The sequence below is a fragment of the Melozone crissalis genome, unplaced genomic scaffold (assembly GCF_028551555.1).
Source record: "Melozone crissalis strain CALT ecotype California unplaced genomic scaffold, PUWL_Pcris_2 ptg000006l_1, whole genome shotgun sequence".
Classification (NCBI taxonomy): Eukaryota; Metazoa; Chordata; class Aves; order Passeriformes; family Passerellidae; genus Melozone; species Melozone crissalis.
Window position 1 is genome coordinate 43716714 of NW_026535784.1, and position 20107 is coordinate 43736820.

General features: G+C 41.4%; 1 protein-coding gene across 7 annotated transcripts in view; it reads left to right on the top strand.

Moving 5' to 3' along the window:
- Nucleotides 1–20107, top strand: part of EPHA5 (EPH receptor A5) — a 192867-nt gene that overhangs the window by 125206 nt on the left and 47554 nt on the right. For all 7 annotated transcript variants that reach the window (XM_054295779.1, XM_054295781.1, XM_054295780.1 and 4 more), the window contains 2 exons: nt 16152–16276; nt 19078–19237. In XM_054295779.1, coding sequence (XP_054151754.1) covers nt 16152–16276; nt 19078–19237 — 285 coding nt within the window. The remainder of the gene's footprint in view (nt 1–16151; nt 16277–19077; nt 19238–20107) is intronic.

Here is a 20107-nt window from a genome sequence, read left to right on the forward strand (position 1 = left end):
GGTGAAACGGCTTCAGTGAAGCAGTGGCAGTACTTCAGCAAATGGAATTTTTTTTCTCTTCTTTAATTCCATGATCACACTTGGTAAGCTAGAACAAAGCAAAGGAGAAAACTCCTCTTTCTTTGGTGATGTTGAAAACAAATCCTTGTTTATTTAAAAGTAGCTGTGTCAGGAGGAAGGTATGATGGAGTATAATTGCCAAATTCTTATTTGGTAATTAGTATCTTGCAGTCATCTCAACGCTGTTAAGATGCAGGCATAATTGCACATAGGATGCATATATTTATCATGGAAGTTGGCACTTCAGACCATTAGGAAGTATCTGTAGCTTTGCTGTATGCTGCATATAGATTAATCTAGTTTAGGAGACTTAAGAGCCTGTCAGAGATGCTCCCATCATCCAAGCAGTTGTAACATCAGGTGCTGTAGAACACTTGGAGAGGCACCAGATGGTTTCCATAGCCCTGCTGCAATAATTTTGTGGGTTCCTGATATTTGTGCATTTACAGAGGTGTACCTCTTGCTGGCTGCAATATTCACCTCTGCCTGCTTTATGTACACACATTAAAAAAATACACAAATAAAGTGGTCAGGAGGGAGGAGTGTTGCATTTGTGCTCTGTTGTGCAGGGTATTTCTGCATGGCAGCATTGTAGGAGGGAAACCTCGACTCTTGGGAGCCCCTGAGAAAAGGCCTGTGAAGTAACCCCAGATACATATCACAGGTACAGGGCTCTGCCACCTTGAATGGAAAAAAATATTGTTGTAGGGAATTAAACATGTTCCCTTGTCAGCCCATCAAAGAAAGTCTAGGTAGAAGCAGCATATTGCAGACATAAGCCTGGAAGTTTTGTCTAGGAATAAGATAGGAACAACTTGCCAAGGGAAGATGATTTTCAACAAAAGATCATAGCTAGAAACTCATCACTCGGGGCTTTTTAATTAAATGTTTGGGAAGGAATGGGCAAATAAGATCTCAGGGGAGAGATTCTTTCAACCACAGGCTTAAGGCTGCCACCAAAGATGAGAGTGTACATGCTGCAGTGGAAGATGTTAACTGCAAGCCTGGTAGTGCTTTGTGAGCAGCAGGAGTGTCCCTGCTGCACTTGCATTTATAGGCTGCAAAAGAGAGTGAAGTGATTTCCCAAGGTCACCCATCAGTTCATGAGCAGGGCCAGGGAGAGACCGAAATCACCAGGGTCTAGTGGCACTCTGCTTTGCTGGATTCGAGGTGGAGACATAAATGTAACGTATTTATTGTGTCCTTCCTTTAGTCCCCATGGATCTTGACTGATTTTAGAGCTCTACACAGGAATACAGGGTTAGAGATTGAATCCTGGTGTACATTCAAGTCCTTCCTGATGAAGGACTGAAGTACAAGACCATAAATAGGATCTCTTCCAAAAGGGAAGGGCAGATTTTCTCTGTGTTAACCTGCAGCTGACCATAGGTCCAAGTGGTCTTCTGTTTCATTCATTTCTTTGGCTAATTCCGTACTTTGGAGGGATGTATTTTATTTTGCCTTCCTATAGTGGATCAAATTCTTGTCTTGCTTGTGTGGAAGCTACTTTTGATGAAGTGAGTAGCTTCTCAAATAGATAAATGCAAGGAAGGGCCTGATGTCTCAGGTAGGTTTGATCACCATACTTCTTTCTCTGGATGTCTTCACAGCTGCTCTTGTGTTTCTGTTTGGGCTCTAGAAATTTTGGCTCTAAACATAATTTTTTCCCCAGGGTATTGAGGAAGCAAGATTATCTTGTGCATGAAAGTGCCATCATTCTGATTTTTGTTGTTTTATCAATGCAGAGTCTTCCCCACATTCTGAAGATCCTTTTACCCAGGTCAGTCAGTATATAGTTGTAGTATATGATTTGACATGCCTTACTGAGGAAAAGATGAAGCAGAACACCAGATTTATTATTGGGTCACTGACTGAGATATTTTTTGAGTTCCTAGAGCTTTATCATAGTGGCCATCCTGGGTCTTGTTAGTAAAGAGATTATCTCAAGAATTAGATCACTGAGATCATAATACACTGCTGTCTTAGACAAGGTTCATGGCTGAGAGAGGATATGGCATTTACTGGGCCTTTTAAATGTCACATCCAGACTTTAAAGGCCATAGTCTTAGAATAAACAAAAGAGAATGCAGCTAGCTGAAGCAGCTTTAAAATGAGCAGCATCCTGGTGATCCAGAGGGAACTTGTGGTCCATATTTATGCAGCAGACACTAGACTAACCAGCCACTGGAAACCATGCAAGGGTGATAGCAGTGTCTTTCTTGAGATACAAGGTAAGATGTGCCTGTGTGGTCAGCATTCTTTCCATTTAGCTGCAGAAGGAAGTAAGTAATATGAACTTCTTATCAGAGTGATGCACAAGAAGTTAGACTGGCATTAGTGGCTTTTGAGTAATTTTGGTTGGAGTACAGGTAATGAAGTGATTGAATACCACACAAAGCAAGCAGTCTCTGCAAGCAGTTGCTTGGCAGTTGAATGACTGGATGGAATTTATTTTTTTTTCTGTTTTCTTAGCTATGTGATAGTTCAAGTGGATGATAACACTGGGCAAAATTTATTTCTTTCATCAGATGCGTTCTTCACTGACAGAAACAGGCCCATAGGAGGGTAATCCACAGAGCTGAATTCTGTACACTGCAGTGCTATAGAGCATAAAAATGCATGTGGGCAGTTCCTGCGGATCAGATGTGATAGTTCAGTATCTGCAGGCCTTGTAAAATCAGGCTTTTTTGTAATTTTTATGAACTGATAAATGTTGCCAAATTGCTTGGAAATTTACTGGCAGACTTCAAGATTTAAAAACTGCACTTGAAGCATGCATCCTTTCTTCAGGCTCTCCTTGATTTTTTTTTCCCTAAAGGCTTATGGAAGTGTGCATGTGTGTACATCTGTATTTAAAATTGTCCTTTTCTCTTTTGTTTTTCTCTTGCTCTTAGTAACTGTTATATTGATTTTTTTAAACCAATTTTTTCTTTAGTACTAATTTCTAGAACAAAGTTCAGTTTTGTCTTAAAATGTTTTATTCTTTTAACCAAGTGGCATGATGGAGCAGCAAGTTACTGTGTGGTGAAGTTTGGTAATCTGCCCTCAGGAGTGAATTGTTATTGATTTAAAGGAAGATGAAAGGTCAGTGGTGTTTTGTGGGAGGGCTAAATGATCTCTTTTGGCCTTAAGATCTAGGTATATTGATTTAAAATTATCTTGCTTTACCTGCTGCCTATAAATTTACAAATTCAAGTTAAATGAACATAAAACACATTCTGTTTGAGTCCACTGTATTTGTACAGGGTTTTAACAAAACCATTTAAAATGTTATTCTTTTTATTAATTCTGCTTAGCCGTGTATAGCTCTCCTAGAGAACTCGTCATTTTGGGGGGGCAGTCTAGCAACATTTGTATACTTCACTGTAATTGAATCCTGATGCAAATCCAAGTCTTTGTTATTCTTGCATTCACTGCAGTGACCTTGATAATGTGAATGCTTCACCTTTGCTGCTCCTTGGAAGGCAGTCCTGTGAAATGGGATCAATTACGTGCATTGCTAGGATCCCATTTTCAATACCACAGAATTAAAAACAGTTAGAGCTAGTTAATGGGCTTCCCCCTTGTGGGAGGGAGGGGCTGGGGGAATGAACAAAGGAGAATAGAAGCTGAATTTTTTGAGAGGAGGTAATCTCTGTTTTGTTTCTGCTATAGATTAGGAATGATCAATTATCATGTCAGAAGGCGGAGAAGCTAATATGCCCCAGAATCTACACATAGTTATTTAATCATCCTGCCTGATGCATGGCATTCATCATTCACGTTTTTAATGCCACTTACTGTTATAGTCTCACATTTATGCAGGGAACATTTAGGGAGAGAGAGCCACGGTAATAGGCAACAACCTGGGGAACAGAATACTGGGGAACCCGTATGGTTTGATTTCTGTCTGCTCAATCTCAGCAGCCTGAGCCCTGGACCCCTGCAAACTATTGTACATGTCTGATCTTGAGATCTTGAGATGATACCCCTGCAGATGACTCAAGGCATCGACTGAAGGAAAACCTTCATGAGCTCCTATCTGTACTGGGTGGGTAATTCTCAGTGGTGCTGGAAGCTGCTTTTTTCCAAGAGCAAGTGGCAGCTAACGTCATCACAGTCCTGTGAAGGCGACAGGCAAATGCCTGTGAGCAGCTGGTGTTGGTGCAGTGAGCTCTAGTATCCATGCCATCCTGTCATCTGCTGTTTGGACTACTTTCAGACGTCTTCAAGGCACAATTTCAGCCAGCCACTAGATGCAGTCAACACTTGCAGCATAAAGCTTGGTCAAAGGAGAGTCACAAATGTCTAGGGTGCTACCAAACAGGGAAGTGTTTTATGCATTGCATCTATGAAGATGTACATCTATGTACTTTAATTCTCAGTAAGTCTTTTGGTGGTCTAGTCCACTCACTGAATAAAGATGAAGATGAGAAAATTGGAAGGACCAGGGCACTTCCTTACATCTATCCAGATCATTCCCTGGTCCAAGTTGGAGAAGAGAGCCAAGAAACTCCTCAGAAGGAGGAACCCACAGTGACTGATGTTAAAATGCCCTTTTCTCTTCTGACAGTCACAAAGCTGAGGGGAAGCAAGTGAGCAGCATAAGGAGAACTTGCCAAAACCAAATCCTGTTAGAGTGGTTGTGAACCCAGAGAGGAATCTGGATGCAGTGAAACCTGTCTTTCCTCCATCTTTCTACAATGTCATGGGAATGCCGAATGAGACGATGTCACCGAAGCCTCGGGATTCATTAGAGAGTGCATGTGCAGCTACCAAATGAAACAGCCAGAATCTCTGCTGGGACCATTAGCTTCTGGGTGGCAATCCCACCCCCCTCAGATGTCCAGGCTGTTCTCCTGGTACCATTGCATTGCACTGACCTCCACAGCCTGTGGTAACCCAGTTAAGTAGACACCCAGTTAAGTAGACAAGGGCTTAGGACATATCCTGTCAGCAGTGAGGGGAAAAATTGGACTAGAGAGTCCCTAAATTGGGTTTTCATGTTAAAAACATTCTGGCATATTCTTGAGTTTGTCTCTAAATCAACATGTTCAGAAACTAACTGGACTGAAAAAGCCTGCTGTATTTTGTGAGAAGAGTCCGTATTTGCTTCCTGCAGAAAAGTGATGCCTCTGCAGGGTAGGAGAGTCAAAAGCCATGCTTTCATATGCAGCTACATTTATCCCATTCTAAAGGTTGGTGTTCATCCTGAGCTTGTGTTGCTCGGTCGTGAACTCTGCAGTTCTCCCTCAGCAAAGCAATTTTGCACAGTGCTTGTCTTTAAGCACAGAACTAGTGCCTCCACTTGGAAACAGAAGGTGGAGAGAGTTATTAAATTATGGAAACAAGCCTTTGCCACAAATTTCCCCACAATTTTCCTCTTTGTCACTCACGTAGGGGTTTTGTTCTGTGTTTGAGCTCAGTGTGACATCACCAAGTTGCTTGTGATTTAAATAGAAGAAACCAGCTGTCAGGAGTAATGCTTGCAGGTATTCCTTCTTTTCTTTATTTGCCTTACGGCAGTGCCTGCAGGCCAAAGCAAAGATTGTGCTGGCAGCACCTGAATAGTTGCTGCCCCTCAAGTCTGTACAGATAAAGGAATTATCATTATCTTCATTGCACAAATAACAGCACAGAAAGATGAAGTGACTTGCCCATGGTCATACTAGGAGTCTCTGGCAGAGCCAGAAAGCAGAGTATTGTTTCCTCTGGTCTGATGCTTTTATCCCAGTGCCATCCTTTTGTGTGACTGGCCATTTTCAGCAATTTAGATTTTTCCATCACGTCTCCTGGCACAAACAAGCTAGCTAGTAAATGGCACTACATATATGTCTCTTGGATCTCTGCCTCTCAAGATCTTTTTTATTTTTATCACTTACCTTGTGATAGCCAGGTGTCTGTGTAGAGCCTTGTGTCTGGAAGGATCTCAGGATATGCTCATCTAACCTGCTTTAAAACCTCCACAGAGGCCACAGGTTCACTGGGTGATATTTTTCCAGTGCTTCATTACTGTGCTGGTCTTGCTCCAGAGAGAGCTGCCTTTTACTTATTTGGAGACTCATATTCTCTTTCAGTCTCCTTTTCCCCAGGACAGAACAGTCTCTGTTCGCAGCCTTCCTAACTTGCGGGTTTTCTCCAGTTCCCTCTTGGATTCCATAAAAATGCACTGTGTTTTTCCTGACATCCAGAATGGGGCACGGTCTGGAGCTCCCTCAAGTGCTCCCTCCTTCTCCCCAAGGACCTGGTAAATCATTTCACCTGCTGGGAAGCCGTGAGTCGAGGACTTGCCAAAGCAAACAGCACGGACAGGGTGCATTCCACAGCAGAGCAGGGCATCAGGATGTACAGGAAGGTCTGCTGAGCCAGGGACGCCCCTGAGGATTGCCAAGACCCACCAGAATCCCACAGCGTGTACAGGAGCAGCTGATGAGTCGGTGGGGCCAGGAACAGCCACTGCCAAAAAGAGCAGCCCCAGGGAAAACTGCGAGTGACCAGGAGGGAGCAGGGCCTGGCAGGACCCTCTGTGTGGGAGGGTGCACAGGAGGTCACAGTCTGCTGACTTGAAGGGGAGAAGAAACTCAGCTCATCCCATTCCTACCAGTCTGATGTCAGAGCCAGCGAGAGAAAACCTCTGGGAAGACCTTACAGCCCCATCCAGGGCCCAAAGGGGGCCTGCAAGAAAGCTGGAGAGGCACTTTTACAGGGGACTTTAAGGATAGGACAAGGGATAATGCCTTAAGACTATGAGAGGGTAGGTTCAGACTAGATATAAGGAAAAAAATTTACAGTGAGGGTGTTGAGGCACTGGCACCAGCTGCCCAGAGAAGTGGTTGTGACCTCCCCAGCAGTGTTCAAGGCCAGGCTGGATGAGGCTCTGGGTAACCTGGTCTATTGGAAAGTGTCCCTGCCCACAGCATTGGGCTTGGAACTAGGTGATCTTTAAGGTCTCTTCCAACTCAGACCATCTGTGAAGCTGCATCTTCTTCCTTCCTTCCAAAGGGGCATTACATGCTCCCATGTTTCACACTGCAGGGGTGTGAAGGAAAAGCTTTACGAAGCTGAAGGTACACAAATTTCACTTGATAGTATGAAGAGGTGTTTTCCCAAGCACCTGTAGTAAAACTTGGATTTGTGCTGACTTGGGTAGTTAGCTTCATCTCAATGTTTGGAACCTGAGATTTTAGGACTAACACTGCCCATGATTGCACTTAAGTGCCAAAAGACTGGGTAGGATGTCCCAGCTGGCAGCAACAGTGAGATCTGTTAGATTTTTTTATTTGTCTGCCATTTCCCTTAGAAACGGTAGAAGCCTAGGCAGCATTTGCTCTGATCCAGAAAAGCCACTGTCAGTCTCAAACCAAAGGTTTTATATAATCACAGGTACATAAACCTTTCCATTTCAGCCCTATAAATTTTGAGATTTTACTGATTTAGGGGTGTGGTCTATTATTACCTGTTTGATATATTTTAATTTGTTTTTAAGAATTATATTTCAAGCCTTCCAGTCTTCATTGGGGAAATCACTTATGGAAGAGGTCTGGATTGTGGTTCTGCAAAGCTATGACCAGCTCAGGGTCCTGTGACAAGTGGTAGGCTCATGCTGTTCTCCCATTTCTGAATGAGAGGTGAGATATGAACAGTGGTGGTATTCAGAGGGACCAAACACCACAGGAAGTCAAAAACAAGCTACAGTGGGAGTTAAGCACTTTGGCTATTCTTCACTCTGACCTGATGCACCTCTTCAGTAGCTGTTCTTCAAGTGGAAACATAAGGAATTAATTTGGCTGCCCCTAATTTCACTAGAGTGTTCAGTAATTTGGCTTTAATGTTAGAATTCATCAGCAAGACTGATTGCTGTATCATACAGAGTGGCAGCCTTGGCAGAGACGGAAATTTCCCACACAATTTAAAAATGGTTTATGAATTTGCTGGGTTTAGAGTTTGGTAACAGCTAGAAAAAGGACGCAGCAAGTCTTGTACAAAGGAAGGAGCCAATTTAGGAATTAAGAAGGTGAGATGGTAGAGAGCAGGAACCTGCACATTTTACATTTAATTCAGTAGCTGTGGTTTGGCTTTGTTTTGCTCTTAATGGCATGTGGTTTTTAAAAGGAAGTTTTTCCTTAAATGCAAATCAGATATGAGGGTACTAAAGATAGGGAAGGCACTCCTTGGTTAGTGTGGTGGAAGCTAGTCTGATAAATGTACTCAATAATGAGAATTCTATGGCAAAATGCTGAGCCCTGTGGCTAGGATCCAGCAAAATGCTGACAGTAGTGGTAGCGCTCATGCACTTAAAATTAAGCATTTTCCAAAAATGCTTTGATGGATCAGAGCGGGAGTCCTTATCACCTTGCTAGGAGTGAATTTATGAGAGTCTTGTAAGTCAATAGTATTTATTCTTAGGCTTCACAACTAAACCACTAATGGAATATAGGGAAATTACAGCTTTTCTGTGGTGTGAAGAAATCTGGCTCTGGTCTTAACCACAGTCTGTTCTCCAGCTTTCAGAAAACCTTACTATCTTGATTTCCAGAGGCGCTAGAAAAACAAAATCAAGTATTGGAATTTCCTGTGGATCTGCACCCTATAGGAAGATATTTCTTCATGCTCTTTTCCCCGCTCCAACAAATATTTGTCTCAGATACACATTGGCCTTGAGTGCAAGTACCTGCTAGGGATATCAGGGATGCCTTTTTTTCCTGAGCCCAGGCAACCTGTGATGCCCTAATGTCTCCCTCTGCCTTCTGAGGATCACAGTGAATTGCAGCTTAATAGGAGCTGGCTCTGCAGGACACAGGGCTGATGCTGCTGTAAATACAAATGAATGTATGTTAGGCCTGACAATTGAAAAAAAGTTTCTCAAACAATGAGCTATGGTCAGGGCCAGTCTTGTCAGGCCAATTTTTTGAATTATTTTTTCTAAAAATCCTGTACCTGTATGAAAGGGACTTTGCATCCTGCAAAATACAGGTGAGTGTTTGCAAGCCTCCAGGTTTCAAGAGAAAAAAATTACCTTGATTGTTGTTACAGATCATGGTGCTCTTTGTAGCCTTCATTATACAGAGTCCTTAAAATTCCTTAAAACTGTTGTGTACCAATATTCCTGCTAAGGACTTGAATGTGTTTGTTGATGAACAAGCTGGAGGAAATACTTCCTCTCCTTTGAGATGAGTGGGCTCAATATTACACAGTTTTCTCTTGTGATATCTGGTCATGTTTTCCTCAGGCCTCGTGCCTGCCAGTTTTGTGGATCTGCAGGCAGCTTCCGTTCTTCAAGAGTTCACATCTCCCATTCATGATTGGCAGGAGCCGAGAGCGTGTCCGTGCAACTCTGTAAACAGAAGGCAAATGGCAAGAATCCAATTTATTTTTTGAAACCGTGTGCTTTTAAGAGCTTTGCCAAAGGTTATGTGTTTCTTTGAGATGGCAGTGATATATGATAGGTATCATTAACTATTCTGGCTCTGTTCTATATGGGGTGGTGTGCACATGAGGAATAACAAGGCAGTCTTACCCCAAAGGCTCTGTAGTTTAGCGCCTAGATTTTGTGGTGTCTTTGGGCTTTGTTTGTAATCCTGTTGCAGTGTTAATATATGATAGCCCTGAAAAAAAGTAACTTCCTTATGGTAGATTTTGTAGAAATTATTTGGGGTTTTTTTGTGTAAGCGGTGAATTTTGGAAACTCTCATGTAGTCAGCAAGAGAGAGGAGTGCCAGAGGTGAGCTGTTGCTACGCTTTCCTGGGTTGCTTCCACAAAAGTAGGCACTTAGGTAGGTGAGTCTTAGAAATATTCTCTAACAGTAAAATACTTTGTGAATGGCAAAGCTTTCACTAGTTGCATCCACTGTCCTTCAAGGAATATGTGTTGAGTCCTGCTGTCTCACAATTAACAACATATTTTGATTAAAAGACTGCATTCAGACATTTAAAACTATGGATTTGTTTTCATCATTTATGTGTCAATAATCAGTACTTGGTCTTAATAACAAAGAATATTTTGCAGACACATTTTTATAACATATTATTGCAGGAAGGATTTCAGTAGTGATTTTTCACATACAGCAAGTCACTTGTTGCTATTTGTTCTTTTAAAACCATTTTACAGGAGTAGCAAAATATCAAGTGCTCATCTCAAGATTTACCATAAGAAGCAGTAGGTCCTTATGGGTGGGTCAGTTGACGTTAGCTTGTTGCTGTGGTTTCCTCTGTTTTTTCTTTTTGCTGATTCTCTTGCAAGCTCCTTTAGGAAACACTCAGAGAAAAGAAAGCCTTGAATTATTGAATTTAGTGTGCACACACCTCTCCTTCCCCTAAACACACTTCAGTTACTGCAAGAATACTGCGTTTTGGGGCACAGTAGGTCTTGAGGCCTTAGACCACATTGATGCATAGCCACACAGATCTCCTGAGCTGTTAACAGAGATCAGAAGTGAGATGAGCCATCACCCCTGTGCTAATGCAAATTGCATGCAGATTACTTCTGTTATTTCTCTAATGTGAGTATGAATTGAAAGTGTTTTCAAATTACTAGCATTTGAAAGGAATGCTAGTAATTTAAGGCATTGGTTCATAGCATCCGGAAAACCACAGCATCCCCACTGCTCTCTTTGCCTTTAGCAAAGGGATTTTTCTGGTGTCTTAGGTCCAAGGATTAGAAGCCTAGAGAGAAGTTCTCTGAGAAAAGCTTTGTCAAAGAGAGAACAGGCTCTTCAACACAACTAGGCACCAGATGGGGTTTCACTTTTCATGAACTCAACCTTCTGTCCAGCTGGGAGGCAGCAAGGTCTTGGGACCGCCTTGGCCATGACCAGCTTGGGTGTCAAGTCATGTCCTGGTGTCGAGCTTAAGGAGCTGTGTTGAATCTTAGAGGAACCAGGATGGGAGCCACCTGCAAGATCACCCCTTTTCAAATGAGACCGATCTGGTTGCTTGGGTTGGTCATGGATTCGTTTTACAGAAATGGGGCCCTGCCTTCTGTCAGCGCCATGGAGTGCTTCATTTGGGTTCCTCTCTCTTGTTTGACCTGTTTTGTTTCAAGGTGCAGGTCAGGGCACTTCAGGTTTCAGAGGCATTCAAAATGTCAATTCAGACTGCAAAGAGATCTAAGACCTGGCACCTCAGGGGCTCATCTTGGAACGTAGATGTTGTGAAGAAATATTATACATCATTGCCAAAGCAGTTTGAAGATTGCGTTCTCATTTTGATATTTGGTGTGTGAAAAGGACCAACATGAAGTCCCCATCTACACAAGAAATGCTTTGAAGAATCATTCAAAAGAAAATGATCTCCATATATGAACGATGTTTTAGGGTTTGGCTCCTACTTGGCAAGGTGTTTGGATTTAATCTAATCCTGGGGCTAAAATTTACCTCTTTGCTTTATTTAGGGTCTGTGCAGGATTGAAGTCCTACAAAAGATCTCAGATAGAATATAAATAGCATTTAATGCTACTTAGTACAAGGACCTTTCATTGCCTGGACTCAGTTTTCAAAAACACTTGCAAACACCTGCAAACTTGGGGCCCAGCCTGTTTGCCTAACTAGCCAGGCATGGTTTGCAACTCTTTGTTCTCAAGGGACAAAGAGTTTTGAAATCCATCATCAGACAAACTTGAGTGCACTTTGGGATATGAAAAATTGCAGCATGAAAGACAAGTTATAACTTAAATCCTAAGTTCTGACCCAGGTGTAATGTTCACAGTAAAAGTGCCCTTAAGAGAGCCACTGGGTGTTGCCCTAAAAGTTCCTATGTAGAAATGAAGAGATAATACAGTGAAAGCATTTTTCTTCCTTCTCCTTTCAGTGTTTCTCTTTTAACTAACATATCTATATTTTTTAAATTAACCTAACATATCTATATTTTTTAAATTAACCTACTGCTTGAAGCCACCTGCAATTTTTGCAATGCCTTTAGTGTGACTTGGTGAATAAGACAAGTCTTGCTTCAAATGCTGAAGTCACCAAAGGCCTGAGAAAGAAATTAGAAACTGAGTGAAAAATTACAATTTACGAGGCTTTTGAAGTGTAACCAGAGTTACTTGTCTTGTGACTACTCTTCTAATACAGGTTTCTTTTCTTCAATTTTACCTGGTTTTATTAAGTGCATTAATTATAACATTTTGTTTGGTTATGTAATAACAGATAAAGGTTATGGCTTTGGGACTGAGTAAGGTGGGGAGCCATTAGCTGTTGTTTCTGCCAGAGTGAAAAATACCAAGGCAAAAGTAATTGGCCTGCAGAGAGCATTAGATAGACCATAAAAAGTAGAAACTGGATTATTTGTTTTGTCTTGGTACAGTGGTTGTTCACCTGATAACATTGGTTTCTCTTCAACTATAATTAGCATTTTATTCTACTAAGCATTACTGTATGTCAGTTATTAGTGGGACACAGCACAGTATGTTGTAAATATGGCCTTTTGTGCCTAGATGGCTAATTCAGTGCTAATGTCATTATCAAAGGGTGCAGGGGAACAAATGTCCTAAAAAGTCTGTTCCTCGTGAAATAATTTCCTGTAGTTATTCAGATGTGACTAATGGTGTGTCTTCTGCAGAAACTTTTATTTGTTTATTTGGTATGTCCCCTTACTCTTCTTAAGAAATGTTAGAAACAGAACACACACACACAAAAAAGGAAGAATCAGTTTTCTATGCTTTTCTTTGCTTCCTGATTAATTTTTGGTCTCAGGAAAGCAAAAATGTACATTGGCAATTTCACACCTTGTTACATCTTCTGTTTGCTTTTATCACATGCATGGCTGTTTTCATAAATGGCAAACATAAACATAAATGATGTAGTATCCCTCTTTGATCTTGACTGTGTGGCTGAAAAATTAATGCATAGGCACAGAACATGAACAATTCACAATGTACACCCACCTTTTGTTGTGTCAAGGCAGGGATTTGAACAAGACTTCTGTCTGCTTACATAAGAAAGTCGGGATATTACAGCTTTATATATCTTGACTCTTATGTGAATTTATTTTTTTGCATGTTGCACTCCAAATGGAAGGGCTCTGTGGTTTGACTTCTTTCTACAAAGAGGATGCTGCCCTTGCAGAAGCAGTGACCTTTGAAAAGCAAGTCTTAAGTAATCCTTTTATTTTTCTGAGATCATATAGCACAGTATCCAGTTGCAGGCTTTTAAGATGGAATGATTGCAGACTTTGTCCACTTGCCTGGATTGAATTACATTTTGTTTGACAAAGAAAACTCTAAAATACTTGTACCTTCCTTCCTTCACTTCAGAGCATCGTAATCTCTGTGCATTGAGGATGCAGAGTGGTTGCTGTATCACGCCAGCACCGCTGGGATTTATTGAATTTACTTAATTGGACTTTATCTCACGGTTACACTTTAACACTTCTTTTGAAGGAGATTCAAAAAGGATACGGTTACTCCTCTTCTAATTTACTTGGAGAGTCGGGTTACTCATTTTCTTATCTTCCATCCATTTCCTGGTAGAGCAGAGCATTCTGTGAGCCACAATTGAGCATTTTAGAGACTTGCACACCCAGAGATTTAAGTCCATGTAGCTGCTCACTAGCCAAGCTTTTTGCACATACTTTTTAAAGGGAATGCTCTGATTTAGGGGAGTAGGAAGTTTGATGGGTGTGTTTGGGTTGGCTGGGGGTGCATTTTGTCTTGTACTATGCAGGTGCACGTAAAGGAGAGCTAAACTGCCCTGAACCTCCTAGGGAAAGGTTTTGCAGCAGCATTTGGGAGCGCTAGCATTGTTTTCTTGGCTGTAAAGCACCTGTGAGCCTCAGTCCTATAAACACTTCCGGAAACCTCAATAAAGTGGATGAAAAATCCACTGTTTGATCAGGTGATTTTGATACTGGGAATTGCATGATTTTCACCTTCCTGAGAGGCATTCAGTAGCAGGGAGAACTGAGGTCTCCCCTCACTGCTCTTCTCAAGTTTACTTTTGCTAATAGGAGGTTAAAATGGTTTAATGCTCAGTATTGATGTTCTCTAACCTGCCAGACCTCTGCTGCCAGCTCTGTAAACATGGGAGAGGCATTGCAGGGATTTGGAGACATTGGAGATCAGTCCCAGAGGGCATAGGTCCCTTTTTTGATTATTTTGGTGGCTCCTCCCTGTATATGGTAGCATCTGAGTGGCTCATGATAAGTGAGCAGTATCATCTGTTTAACGAGGATTGTACAATCTCCTTTTACTTGGCACCATCGCCACACAGCAAGGCTTGTTATCCAATGGCCCTGAAAATTATGTAGCCTTGCATTAGAAGGCGCTTCATTCTATTTTGATGGAGCTCCCTACTCCCTCTATCTTCTCTGAGCTAATATATCTGACTGTACATGTGTTCACAGATCTTGTATCTCAGATGCACAACTCAGTTTGCTGTGCACGTGAACACACAGAGCCTATTTAGGCACCTGGGCTGAGTAACAGAAATTCCTTTACCAGATTAGCAGTTTGTGTTTAGGTTGTTATTTGCCCTCACATAGCCCAAAAACTTGTAGAGGACATCAGTCAGGGAGGGGTAAGGTGACTTTCGCAGTTGAAAAATAGTTGGTGATCACCGTGCAGGCCCTGCATAAACATTGTGGTCGTGGTTCAGATCAAGGTGGATTTTACTCGCTCAGTGGAGCAGTTGTGAGCACAGTGGTGGATGCACAGTTAAAAAGCAAACAGGGTCTGTACAGCTTGATGCCAGCTCTCCGGCAGAAAACAGTATGGAAATAGCCAACACCTTTCAGAATCCTTCAAGAGCCAAGTGGGGGGAGTAGTAGAACAGGAGTGTAAAAAGCTAGGGCTGATGCAAGACTGAGATGTGGCAATTTGCTATAACAGAGAAGTCTTGATGCTAGCCTTCAGTCCAAGAACAATTGTCTGGAGCTCTTCCCTTACTTTTTGGCTTAAAATCAGACCTGGAGAAATTATTGTATTTGTTGTCTTTATTCTACTTAATGGGTTGGGGTTTTTTATAGTGTTAAGATAATTAGCTAGTCCTGCATATTGAAGAAATTGTTTTCTATAGTTCCAAATACATTTTGGAAGATGAAATGTGGTTGTTGCTCTTTCCATGCCATTCCCCATATGGCCACAAAAGTCTTTGGCATGTGTCTCCTCAGGCCCCCTGTCATCCTTGCAGAAGGGCGAGTTAAAATCCCTCATCCAGGCATGGCCTGTTTTTGTCCCTGGAGAAGCTGCTCTTGGCCCTGCAAATGGGAGACCATGAGTTTCTCCCATCCCCTTTTCTTTTCACTCAGTGCTGTTTCCCAATCACTGGCATGAAACACCTGGGGTGTTAGGGCTGCATTGCCCACAGCAGCTTCTGCTGGAGAGCTGGCAGGGGGGGCAGCAACCACAACTTAGAAAGTCTCTGCAGACCTCAGACTGCATACAAAGGATCAAGCCTGTTTCTGATGCTCATGTGTGCTGCAAAGGGCAGATAACCTTTCAGGGCTGCATCTTAAAATAATGAGCAGGGTTTGTATGGCTGCTCTCATGCTGTGGCTTCCCCAAGCACACTGAGAACTTCCAAACTGTGATTGCCATTAAAATCTTTTGCCATTTGCAAGGAATTAGCATCACTATGTGAGCCTGCAACACCCCAGTGATATTTATAGAGAGCAATTGAATTATAAACGTTGTAATATTCCTTACTTCTGAAAAGAAGGGGCTGAAAGATGCCTGGGCTTAAACTACTTAAAATCCAAAAATAGTTAAGGAGCCCATGTAATCTAAGGTCTTCTGAAAAATATATGGCTTGAAAGCAGGCAAAAGAAAGCAAAGCACAATCAGGATGTAATTCTGATAACATAGACTCCTGACACATTTGAAAAGAGAAGGTGTGGGTTTGATGTGCTTGAAAATTGCTTGAAAAGATGGGGTCGATGTGTAAGCTGTGCTAGAAGTTCATGTTATTACTTTGCCTTGGTGGTCATGCTACCACAAATCTGTGCAAGTCCAGTTGTTAAAAATGGGCAAATGCCACCAAGGTGAAAACAGACTCCACTGATCTGCAGTAGCTCAGAATTGCCTTGTGTTTGAGCATGCACTGATGAGTTTGACTTTGGCTGAGGCAGACCATCTTACTAACCGTGGTTTTCGTCTGTTCTGTTTTTCTCCTGTCTTGCAGCACCTTCTCCAGTCAGTACTGTGAAAAAAGGGAAGATAACTAAAAATAGCATCTCCCTTTCCTGGCAGGAGCCAGATCGACCCAATGGCATCATCCTGGAATACGAAATCAAATATTTTGAAAAGGTGTGATGAACTGATTGCTCAGCTTCCCAAGTACCTTCTCTTTATTGTTTTCTTCTTTTAGTTATTATTATTTGAGTCATGGAAGGGAATGGAGAGATTTTATGCATAAATCAATGTCAGATTGATTTTGCAGTAAATGATTAGGAAGACTTGAAATGAGGGTGTTGTTTTCCATTAGTGTGCCACTTCTCTTGAACAAATACATTAAATCCGCGTGTCAGATTCCTCTCCAGCATTATCACATTAAGATAGAGCCTGCTCATTTGTTAAAAATAGAAGGGGATGGGGACTGAGCATCTGTCTCCTCCCAGAAACATCAGGCAAAATATTTTGCCTTTGGTATTTCAATTTCTCACTTGATTTTCCATCCACTGTGAAAGGAGAGGAGAAGGGGCTTCTGGAGAGAGACTGCATGTGCTCTGATATGAAGAAGGTCATCTTGGCTTGAAAACTTGCCTGGGTTTTCCAGCTCTTTCCCTCAGTTTAAAGAGAAGCCGTCTCCCCACAAAACTTGCCCCTCCTAGTCTTCATTTCAAATGGTGACTTGTTATTTTTCTGCAAAATTAATGTTGTTTAAATGAAAAGGGTTCCAAATGCACTTTATCAAATATTTTGGGTATTTGTATTTTGAGTGATATGGCCTTAAATCTCTAGAAATCTTAGATTTCCAAAAATCAAGTTTTCAGGATTTGACTGAATAGCATTTTTTTTACCTTAGCTGGAATTGTAAGGTGTCCTTTTTTCCTCAGAAACATCCAGGCTTTCTGTATGAAAACAAGAGGGAAATAATGAAATTGAGTCACAATTCACTTTTAAGGGGGGTTGAATTTCTGTTTTAAAGAAGATATTCCATTAGGTCTATCTGTGATCCAGGTGAAATTGTTCAACATGGACCAGGATTAGATCCTTACTCCTTCTATCTTCTTTCTCTGACCGTGGGAAGGACCTGCCCAAGCAGTCCATGCAAACAGGGGAAAGAATTTCATAAATCTTCTCCATCAAAATAAAATTAACATTATTTTTGCAGATGAGGGAGCTTGTGAAATAGATATGTGAGTGACTTAAATAGGGCTGAATATTAAGGTACATGCAAGAATTATTTTGTTTCTGGAAATAATCCATCACTAATTATTTATTAACTTGTTTGAATGGCTGTTGGGGTACATTGAATCCTTACCATGGAATGGCTTGGGAAGAACAGCTTTTAGAAACTAAAAAAAAAAAGATAAAGTAAATAATTAAAATGAAAAAAAAGTGTATTTCTTCATTGTCCTTAGTTTGTTTTCAAACAAGTTGGCAGGAGAGAGGATTTGAAATGTTGTATTTGCAGTCCAGAACTAGTCTCAAATAGCTTCAGCAAATAGTTCTTCAAGAGTGAGTCCTTTGTGGAGAGATAGTTCCAGCCAGTCCAAGTTTATGCTATCTTGATTTATTTTCTTCAAGCTGAGAGTTAAGCTTTGTATTTTCCATAGAAAAGCTTGAGAGTCCAAGTGTTTGCAGAAGCCAACAATGTATTGAAAAGTTAATTGGCTGACATACAGGCAAAGATATGACCTAATATTCACTTACTGCTTTTAACCAGTAGTTGAGATAGGCTGGGGATATTGCCCTTAATCCTTTTTCTTTGTTGCTACTATAATTTATATTCTTTCAGTTTTCAGTCCTTCATAAGGGGAAATTCACATTCATTTCCAAAGGACAAGAACATTTATATTAAATGTTTCAGAAAACTGAGTTTTTTTCAGATTGCATTCCTGTAAGAGGGATCACTCCTTAATAAGAAATAAAAGGGCACATATATTTATATTTATATGTGTGTGTGTGTGTGTGTGTGTGTGCATACACATTTCTCCAAAACAGGCATCAATTGAGAAATTTTTTAATCTTACATTTAAGAAATTCCTCGCACCTTAGCCAGGCATATTGCTGTCAATGGGAAGTTGGCTATTAAATTTTAAAAAAAGAAAAATTAGCTCAGATTCTAAGAGCTATCCAGAAATCTTGGTAAGGAACTACTAAAAACTCTGGTTTAACTCATAATAATTTGGATCTGAGAAGATATGGTGAATAAAAAGCAGTCTCCAAATTTGTAGACCTTAATTTATGAGCTCTTGTCTAGATTATGTGTTACAGTAAATAATTCTAAGAGTAATTACTTAGCATTTCAACAAAACTTTAATCAAAGAACTGGAACTGTTTCACATTAGAAACTGATGTAGATGAAGATTTATTTCAGCAATTTTTCTTCAAGTTCATTGCTTCAAAAGAACCATGCAAAAATTAGGTATTTTCCTGGAGTTTCAGTTTATTATTCTCTTCCCAAGGTCTAATTCGTGGTTCTAGAAATGCAGGCATAAAGTTGTATAGTGTGTAATATATTATTCTCTTTTAGGCCTACTTACACTGCTGGGAAGCCGTTTTGGTGTAAATCAAAATCCTTTTTTAAGGCGATGGGACTTATTTTATCTTCCCTGTGCCTTGGGATTGATCTCTGTATGATACACCTTTCCATTGCCCCAGGCCATGTTCATCCCGAGCAGGGGAAAGCTGCTTCTACTGCAGATGTTGGTTGTGTGCCTCCCAGAATCATTGATTACAAAAAGAGAAAATCAGGTCTCAGATTTTGTATTGCAGAAAAGACCTTCAGAGAGGGAGGGAGTTTTGAGGCAGAAATCCTCAAAAATGCATACTTCAGTCATCTTTTGTTGTGTTTCTCTGGGGGTTGTCAAGAGTCTGTCTTCTCTGAGAGCCATTCTGTGTGTGTTTGAACTTTGTGGTTTTCGGGGGGGTGTTGGGAAAAGGACCAGGAGACAAGCTACACCATCATCAAGTCCAAGGAGACGGCGATCACGGCGGATGGATTGAAGCCCGGCTCGGCGTACGTCTTCCAGATCCGGGCGCGGACAGCCGCCGGCTACGGGGGCTTCAGCCGCCGCTTCGAGTTCGAGACCAGCCCAGTGTGTAAGTGCTTCTCATTGCTGCCAGCCCCTGTCCCCAAAAGGCTGCCCTGAAACATGTCAGGGATCGATACCTCTGCACAGAACCCTTCCTTTGATTGCTTCATCCCTTGACTTTGGAAACGCCGGGCATGTCGTGACTCTGCACTTGGCTTATCTGCCTTTTGCTTCCTCATGGTGGGGCAGGAGATCTTCAGGCTCCAGAGATTCATGACTTTCTATGCTTAGAAAAATCCTGTGTTTACAGGAGCCTGGTGTAAGAGAGTTGTTCCTCTCAGGAGGGACAGAGGGGATGGGAGCTGCTCCTTAAAGGCAGGCTGCGGAGGATGCTTAGCTGTCTTCCCCATCTGGGGGAAAAAAACATGAAATGCTGCTTCTCTGCAAGGAGAAGGGTTGAACCAGCATTAGTGTCTTTTTTGTTTTTGGGGGAAAGTTCCTGTCATGTTAAAAGATTGTTTCTGTTGGCTGCCAAGGCCACAGCCTCAAGAAAAAGAGGTTGACTCGTAATCAGAAATCGTAAAAAATGTGCACTGCAGGTGCAGGACTTCTTCTTGGCCTGTTACATTTGTGGGTTTTTAAATTTTCTTTAATTTTTTTTTAATGAAACTTATCCAGGGCTAGATTCTGGAATAGATTCTGTGGCAGGGTGAACTCCTGAGGCACATGAAGGCTCAGCTGCTCTTTCTTCTGTGTTTAGGCACAGCTGTGGGGAAATTCTTTTTGTCCCAAATACAGAATTTTGCCAAGGTGTCAAGTACGATTTTGTCCACCAGAAAATATGTCTTCTCTCTATTAGTTTGTACAGCTGTCATTTATTAATTTTTATACTGTGTGCATGGAAGAGGAATTTTATGGTGGAAATACTCTGATCATT